The sequence below is a fragment of the Meles meles genome, chromosome 18, assembly GCF_922984935.1.
Source record: "Meles meles chromosome 18, mMelMel3.1 paternal haplotype, whole genome shotgun sequence".
Lineage (NCBI taxonomy): Eukaryota > Metazoa > Chordata > Mammalia > Carnivora > Mustelidae > Meles > Meles meles.
The window spans coordinates 12131766-12141221 of NC_060083.1; the positions used below are offsets into that span (position 1 = coordinate 12131766).

The 9456-nt window shown below is 40.1% G+C and overlaps 1 protein-coding gene across 1 annotated transcript; it reads right to left on the reverse strand.

The window, feature by feature from the left end:
• Positions 1-527: 527 nt before the first annotated feature.
• On the reverse strand, positions 528-9157 carry LOC123929909 (60S acidic ribosomal protein P1-like). The gene is made up of 2 exons (XM_045986063.1): positions 8807-9157; positions 528-1026 (listed from the first exon to the last, which is right to left on the reverse strand). The coding sequence occupies exon 2, from the start codon at positions 906-908 to the stop codon at positions 564-566; it is 345 nt and encodes a 114-aa protein (XP_045842019.1). The 5' UTR covers positions 909-1026; positions 8807-9157; the 3' UTR covers positions 528-563.
• Between the last annotated feature and the right edge of the window lie 299 nt (positions 9158-9456).

Genomic DNA, 9456 nt, shown 5'->3' on the forward strand with positions numbered 1-9456 from the left:
CTCTTCTCCACCCTTTTAACTGATACTGACAGTAATCTTCTTTTTTAAACTTCAGGTTTTTCAAGACAAAAATCCATTTTTATGCACTAAAATAGATGATTCGGTCAAAAGAAAAAAGTTTGTGAGAACTTCAAAGCAACCACAATCCCTGGGACTGAGAATGAGACCCTATGGCCCCATTCTCCCAGTAGGACACACTTACAGAAATCAACATCACTTACAAACATCCAGAGTTTGCCTTCATTTTATCCCTTATTAATGAGAAGTGGAAGAAATGTTTAGAGTCACAGAATTCCACTGCTACGTATGTCATTATTTTACTTTTTTCTCCTCTTAACATTGAGATAATCTACACAAAATTGCTTTACCTGGTACCTAAAATATATTAGTTGTCCAGTAATGTGTTCATTTTAGTCTTTTCATTGTTTTGTTTCATTCATTTTTCCCTTTACACCTTGAAAAGATGCTAATTAAGAAATTCTAATCAATACAGTCAAACAGCCGACCTCATGTTTTTTTTTTTCAAGAGTTCAGCTTCTTATTGAGCAGCTTATACAAGTGGTTTAGTCAAAAAGACCAAAGCCCATGTCATCATCAGACTCCTCAGATTCTTCTTTCTTTGCTTCCACTTTCTCCTCCTCAGCTGGGGCAGCAGTGGTGGAAGGAGCGGGACGTCCTGCTGCTGCAGCACCCGCTGCGGGGGCAGGTCCACCAGCTCCTCCATTGCAGATGAGGCTCCCAATGTTGACGTTGGCCAGGGCCTTTGCAAACAAGCCGGGCCAGGAGGGTTCAACATTCACACCCGCTGCTTTAATGAGGGCATTGATTTCATCCTCCGGGACCGTCACCTCATCGTCGTGCAAGATGAGGGCCAAGTAGATGCAGGCGAGCTCCAAGACCGAGGCCATGGTGCTGGCGAGTGCTGAGCGGACGCTGCTGGGCGCGGTGCTAGTCCCAGGATGAAGTGAGGGCCTCACCCCAACATGGCCTTAGCTTCCTCGGAAGAACCGAGCACCTTAGCGGCAGCTGAGGAAAAAAGGAGACCTCATGTTTATTATCTGCAGAACTTTCTAAATCCGTAGAACTAAAACAAAACTTTTTAACGAATCTCATTACTGGCATGTTCTTACTGGTAATTTCACACATGTGACTCATCAAATTTTGCCTCTGTGTATGCTGAGGAATAGGAGATCTTAGATTGTTACTATGCCAATGTACTTAAGCATTATCTCTTCTTGTATTTCAATGTTGTTGTCTACCATGCGGTCTGAGACCTGGCCTTTGAAAGCACGATAGAACTTGCTCTCAATACAAACACAGTAATTTCACTTCAACACCGGATCACGATATATCTAAACAACAAAATCACATAGTTAACCCAATCTAATTCAGTCACTTACTCATTTCAAGGTTTTATTTTTTCTTAATCGCTTTATATTTTTACTGTCCACATGGAATTTTGCCTTTATGTACCTCCATCTCCAGAGTAGGCATATCAAACATTATGAACACAGTTCACTTACAAAGGCAAAAACTTTCTGATAATTCATCTCATGGATTACAATTGGGTTTTTAACCTAACTGATTTTTCCTCATGGAAAATTTTAACACACAAAATTACATAGTGCATTTGTTTCTTTACTTACTTGTCTCTCTTCTACACTAGAATATCAAGTTTAGGAGGGCAGGGACTATTTCTTTGCTGCTATATCCTCACTGAATACAGCACGCAGCACACGGCAGATGGACGATAATGATTTGTTGGATGGCTGAGCAGATAAAAAAGCACAGGGGAAGTCTGTCTGTACTTGTTCAACCTTATGGAGGGTCAGAAGTTTACACTATTAGTTGGGACAGGATGGCTCCAATGGAATGGAATTGAGTATTTTGCTTCTCTTAGGTCAGTTAGGCTCTGTGAAAGGACCAGAAGGTTAGGGTGTGGTTAAATCCTCCTGAGGGCTAACATTGTGAAAAACAGAATGCACATGGTTCCCATGAGAACCTGGTAAAGCTTCAAGAGATCAATGTGTGGGGAGTGGGAGGTCTATGACTGGGTCCCCATGGAGTTTTTGTCTCTTAGACTTGTCCATACCAAGCCTCTAGAAGTTGTCAAAGTTCAGCTTTCCCTACCCCAATACTGCTCCTAGTTTTCTGCCGGTGGATTTTTGCCATAGTAATCTATGATTCTCTGTATTCACCTGTCTTTCCAATTCTAGGGACAGCAGTCTTGCTTGCAAACTCACTTCTCTCAAAGATCTCAGAAGAGCTGTTGACTTTTTAGTTTGTTCACTTTTTTACTTCTTAGAATACAGTGGCGACTTCCCAACTTCTTCTACGGTGGACAAGAAACAGGAAGTCCAAGTATGTGTTCTTCATTCTATTTAAGAAATCTTTGCCAGACAAAAAATCAATTTCTCCTATTGTTTTTTCTAGATGTTTCATAATTGGGGGTTTATACTTAGGTCTATGACTCAATTTGAGTTTGTTTTGTGTGTGATAGGAGGTAAAATTTGAGTTTCATTTTATTATCTGTATGTGGCTAGCCTCTATTTTCAGCATAATTTGTTGATCTCTATCCCCACTGAATTGCCAATTGGCTTTATGTATGTGGTTCTATTTTTGGTTTTGTTATTCTGGTCCATTCACTTTTATCTTTTTTTTTTCCTTTTAAGATTTAATTTTTAAGTAGTCTCCTTACCCACCCCAGGGCTTGAACTCACAGCCCTGAGATAGTCACATACTCCACCAATTGAGCCAGCCTGGCACCCCTCGTTCAGTTCTGTCTTACCTTTATGCTTATGCTACACTGTCATGATTTTTGACCTGTATAATGAATCTTGAATTTAAGTGGTGTAAATCTCCAAAGTTGTTCCTATTTTTTAAAATCATTTTGGTTATTTTAAGTTCTCTTCATTTCTTCATGTATTTTGAATGTACTTTTCAGATTCTGTAAGGTGTCTGTTTGGAATTTGATGGAGACTGACTTAATTCATAGATAAATTTGGGGACAATGTACATTTTAACTGATTACTTTGGTCTGTTGGACACTTCTTTGTAAGCTTTGAAGGCAAGGTCTAAAATAGCCTTTACTCTAGGTTAGTTCATTCCTGCTTTAAAAAAAAAAAAGCATTTTATGTGTCTTTCCTGAACACCCCAGTTATCCTCCCAGGTCTGTGTGATCTCTGAATTATTCAGCACAGAGGTCCTGAGAATTTGCACCTCCTTAGCCTGATGAAGGTTACTCCTTTGTGTGCACAGATTAACATGCACCCACCATTTAAAACGATCCCTCTGCCTACTTCCATCCTTTATAGTATTCTGCCTTGCATGACCAGCTGGCTCAGGCTTCCCCAAAAGTAATTTCTGTTTTCTAAATGCAACAAGACAACACAGTTACCATTGGATTTCTCCTCCCAATGCCATGATCTGGAAAGTGTTTTTAGATAGCAAACGTAGTAACCATGATTTTAATCTCTTTTTTTTTTCCTTGCCTTATGTGTCACACTCCCATGCTGTGTTTTCCAGTTTGTGAAATCAACTCTTTCATTTGGGTTATCAGGTTTTTAATAGCAGAAAGGGATATTTGATTCCAGTTAGTCTAATATGGACAAAGCTTGAACTTGTGAATATTTTAAATCAGAATTTTCTTCTCTGCTTTTGCTTATATAATAATACATATGAACACTGATTTGGATGGAGGCTTTGTAAAATATTGTTACGTGGAACCTTTACTCTTCTGCTTTTTTCCCTTCTTCTTTTACATTTCTCTCCACAGAAACACCTTTTATTGAATCATATGCTTCATGGGACCCCATCATCATCCTGTTAAGGGTGATATTGCTAGGTACTCTAACGACACCACATCTCGCTAGCTTAGCAGCCTAAATGATTCTTTCTCACTTAGTCATGAGCCAGGCAGACTCTCCGTGGTAAGTCAGGTATCCAAGATCTTTTCATCCATGATGCTGAATTCACAAGCAGAAGAAGAGAACAAAGGGGTGATTATGCACAAGGTGTAATGATTAGGCTAAAAGTTCTGTTTTTCATTTCATCATTCAGAACTCACTTACATGGTTGCAATCAACTCATATGGAGTCTCAAAGACACAGTCTTCCATTGTGTTCATAGGAGGCAGTGGTGTGAGTGAATAATGACTCAGTCTTTACCACAAATACTAACTCATGCACAATGTCTCTATTATTTTATTTTATGTTATTTCTCCCTCTCTAGCTCTGATTAGAAGGCCCATTATCACCCATCATCATAGGCAACTACTCTGGTGGATTTCCTTTGCTATGACTTTTACTCGAAACTTTGAGTTTTATATAATATGTATGTATATATACATACATATGTCTATGTCTATATCTATATCTATATATTTAAATTGTGCTGTGCCTAAGAATTGTTTATACTTAGTAATATGATTTAAAATGCATTTCTGTTGTCATATGTATCTTTATAGAATATAGAGACTTTAAACTTTTAATTATTTAGCATCATAACTTGAGATTCTGATTTAGTAATTATAAGGCAAGGAAAACATTCAATAAAAAAGGACAAATAAATCAAAACACTAAACAGACATAAAATAAAATAAAAACAAAATTAAAAAAAAAACAAAAAGCAAAAATAAGCTTTCAACAGAACTGAGATTCACAGCCATGATAGAGACACAGTGATATAGTTTTCAAAAATCATAAGAAATATATTAAGAACTGTCATTATTGGGGCACCTGGGTGATCAGTCTTTGCGTTTGGCTCCGGTCATGATCCCGGGGTCCTGGGATTGAGCCCTGCATTGGGCTCTTTGCTCCACGGGGAGCCTGCTTCTCCCTCTCTCCCCTCTCTCTCTGCCTGCCTCTCTTTAAAATTTAAAAAAAAAAGGGCACCTGGGTGGCTCAGTGGGTTAAGCCCATACCTTCGGCTCGGGTCATGATCTCAGGGTCCTGGGATCGAGTCCCGCATCGGGCTCTCTGCTCGGCAGGGAGCCTGCTTCCTCCTCTCTCTCTCTCTTCCTGACTCTCTGCCTACTTGTGATCTCTCTCTGTCAAATAAATAAATAAAAATCTTTTAAAAATTTTTTAATTAAAAAAATAAGAACTGTCATTATTATTTGTAATCTCAAGAACTCCAAATTCTGCTTATTTCTTCCATTTGTATCTTCCTTTCCCCAAATTATTTTATAGGCATCTGTCTCATCTATTGATCAGAGATCACCACTCTATGTCAGAAATATCCTAATAGAATCTGTATTCCTAATATTTCTAATAATGTTTTCTAAAAATAAAACCAAAAACAAGGTACTCACTAAAATCATTTGAGAATCATAAATTTATGACATTTCTCTGTTCACATTATATGTGCACATACATGTATACTATATACTCATATTCTTACAAAAACAAGAATATAAAATGCATATACTAATTGAGAAACAAGCCATGAAGATAGTTTAGAAATAAGGAATTGTTCAAATCAATTAAAATTGTAGAGTTTTTCATAAATTTCTATTGCCGTATTAGCAAATTGGAGGTTTTTTGAATGGCTAATTATCTCCTTAGAAAGTATATAACTCTTCTAGCCTCCAAAGGTGACAGACAGGACCAAACCAGGGAATATTAGTAGTTGGATGGTATCAATGAGTTCTGAGTTCCAAGGTTGGAAAGTAAACTAGAGAGCTCCAAATGTGGAATTCCTGAAAAGTCAGAGAAACAAGTTAAACAAGAGAGCAACTGGCAAGGGGTGGAATGTCTTAAAATGTGTCCATTTCATATATGATGTCTTTAAATATGCAGGTTTTCTAGCGCTGAAAAATTTTCCCTTTTATGCCTAGTATTTTAAAAATTTGTAATCATTGCAAATATTGAACTTCAAAAATGTTGTTATGGGGCCTGTGGGTGGCTTGGTAGGTTAAGCATCTATCTGCCTTTGGCTCAGGTCATGATTTGGGAGTCTTGGGATGGAACCGCATGTAGGGCTCCCTGCTCAAGGAGTCTGCTTCTCCTTCTCCTCTGCCCCTCTCCCTGCTTGTGCTTTTTTTTTCTCTCTCTCTCTCAAATAAAATATTTTTAAAACGTTATTACATCTATTTTTTAAGTGCAGTGACACATTGCCTGATATTAGAATGCTAAATCATCCTTGAATACTTGGGTAAGATCTTTCTTTCATGTCATGTGTTACTGTCATGTATTTTACAGGGTAACTGTACTATTGAATTTATATTATGTTCCTGACCTTTTCCTTTTTTTTTTTTTAAAGATTTTTTTTTTTTTATTTGACAGAGAGAGATCACAAGTAGATAGAGAGGCAGGCAGAGAGAGAGAGAGAGGGAAGCAGGCTCCCTGCTGAGCAGAGAGCCCAACGCGGGACTCGATCCCAGGACCCTGAGATCATGACCCGAGCCGAAGGCAGCGGCTTAACACACTGAGCCACCCAGGCGCCCCTGACCTTTTCCTTTATGACAAGTTTTTTGATTACCTTTATACTGTTGGACTGATTTGATTGTATGGGCTATCTCAAATCCGTTTCTGTTTTGCTGCTATGTTTTGAGAGTTCTTTACACATTCTGGTTACTAACACTTGGTCAGATACGTGGTTTGCAAATATTTTCTCAGTCTTGGTTTCAGGCTCTCAGAGTCCCTTTCACAGAGCCTGGATTCTTAAGTTTGGTGAATTCCAGCTGATCCGTTCCTTTACATGAATCACACTTGGAGTGTCAAGTCTAAACTCTCTTTGCTTAGCCCCACAGTCCACATATTTTTATTAGAATTTTTCCTTTAAAGTTGTATAATTTTACCTTTTACCTTTAAGTATGTGATCCATCCGGAGTTCCCGTTTGTACAAGTTGTGGGTAGGATGAGTGGTTTTAAACAGAGACGCTGGATCTAGACTTCGAGTTATATTAGAAAGCTGTAGGAACCAAAACAGTCTGGTACTGGCACAAAAACAGACACATAGACCAATAGAACAGAAGAGAAAACCCAGAAATACACCTACAACTACGTGTTCTGTCAATCTTTGACAGAGGAGAAAAGAATGTCCAAGAGGAAAAAGACAGTCTCTTCAACAAATGGTGTTGGGAAAACTTTACTGATACACACAAAGCAATGAAACTGGACCATTTCCATACACCATACACAAAAGTAAACTCAAAATGGATTAAAGACCAAAATGTGAGACCTGAGACCATAAATATCCTGTAAGAGAGCACAGGCAGTAACTTCTTTGACATCAGCCATAGGAACTTCTTTCTAGATATGTCTCCTGAAGCAGGAGAAACAAAAACAAAAATGGAGTATTGGGACATCATCGAAATCTTCTGCATGGGGAAGGAATCAACAAAACTAAAAGGCAACCTACTGAATGGGATAAGATATTTGTAAACAACAAATCCGATAAAGGGTTAGCATTCAAACTCTATAAAGAACTGGTACAAGTCAACAGCCCCCAAAAAACAAATAATCCAATTAAAAAATGGGCAGAAGACTCGAACAGACGTTTTGCCAGAGAAGACATCCAGATGGACAGCAGACACATGAAAAGATGCTCACCATCACTCATTATCAAGGAAATACAAAGCAAAACAACGAGATACCACGTCACATGCATCAGAATGGCTGAAACCAGCAAGACAAGAAACAAGTGTTGGTGAGGATGGGGAGAAAGGGGAGTCCTCCTGCACTGTTGGAGGAAATGCAAATTGGTGCAGCCACTCTGAAAAACAATATGCAGTTTCCTCAAAAATTTAAAAATAGTTACCCTCTGATCTAGGAATCACACTACTTGCGTATTTACCCAAACAATAGAAAAACACTAATTTGAATGCGACCCACTCACCCCTGTGATTACTGCAGTATTCTTTAAAATTTACAGTGCCAAACGGTGAATGCAACCCAAGTGTCCATCAAGAGAGGAATGGATCAGAAGATGGGACATATATATATACAACGGAATATTATTCAGCCACAAAAATGAAATCTTGCCATTCACAATGGCATGGCTACAACTAGAGAATATAATGCTAAGTGAAATAAGTCAGAGAAAGACAAGTACCATATGATTTACTCATGTAGAATTTAGGAAACAGAACAAATGAGCAAAGCGGGGGAGAGAGAGAGGCAAACCAAGAAACAGTCTTAGCTATAGAGAACAAATTGATGGTGAGCAGAGCAGGAGTTGGTGGGGGGGGATGGTTGAAATAGGTGACGGGGAGCAAGAAGGACACGTGTCCTGATGAGCACTGGGTGATGTAAGGAATTACTGAATCACGTATTTTATACCTGAAACTTAACTATACTGGAATTAAAATAAAGTATAAAAAATAAAAATAAACGATACTGCATAAAGCTCCCTAGATCTTTCCGCCCTATGAGATTATAAGGGAAGTCTGCGACTCAGAAGAGGGCCCTCACCCAACCATGTCAGTGCCCTGACCTTGGACTTCTAGCCTCCAGAAATGGGAGAAATGAATTTCTGTTGTTTTAAAGTCACCCAGTCTCTAGTCACTTGTCACAGCTGACTGAGTTGGACTGCTCATAAACCAGAACACACACAGTACTGCATTGTATGGACACACCAGAGATTCATCTGGCTCCTCTGAATGACTATTATTTTTCCCCAACTTTTTGTTCCTGAAACAAGGAATGCTGAAATCGATATTCGTAGAACATCCATATATACCTGAATGCTCCCCACACCTATTTACTGTCTGCTGACTTTCCTTGTGGTTTATGCAAAGGTAAACTGTATTTACTCAGGTGGTCAAGTTGATCGATTATATTTCCTTTATGGATTCTGGACTTACTTTTATGCTTCCTAAGACCTTGTCCACTCCAACGTCATACACTGAAATTGATCCATCCACGTTTTCGGCCAGTACTTTCATGGTTTCAGTTTCACAGGCAGGCCCACTGGACCCCCATGGAATCTTCTCTGTCCACCCTGGAGATGGAGGAGCACCGCTGTCGCTCTGGGAAGCTGGGGTAGGGCATGGGGGCTGCTGGCGTCTCTGGGAAACTTTGATGTTTTCCTCTGGCACAGGAGTCGCCAAGAGTCAGCCGCCTTCTCCTTGGCAGTCCCGGGCAGGCAAAGGCGGTTTCAGGACACCTCTTGGATAAAAAAGTCAAAGCCCTTCTTCTGCGTTTGGAGTCACGGGGTGCCAGGCCTGCCGATCCCGCTGGCCCTGTACTACGAGCCAGGCTATCCCGGTCCACAACCGGCGCCCTATGCCCTCCTCACGCTGGGAAGTGGGATCCCAGCCAGACCGGATTCGATCCAACCTGCAGCAGCCGCCTGCGCACCCCGCGGGCCTGCGTCCCCGGTGCACAGCCCGCACTTTTGGCCTGTTGTCTGGCGCCACCTGGCGTCGCCGTCATAGTGTGCCTCCAGAGCAAGGGATGGGATTTGGCTGCAGTCCGCAAAGCAGCGTTCCGGAAGGCCCACGGTGCTCCCAGA

Coding starts and splice junctions, on each gene's coding strand:
- LOC123929909 (XM_045986063.1), bottom strand. CDS start 908: ATGGCCTCGGTCTTGGAGCTCGCCTGCATCTACTTGGCCCTCATCTTG.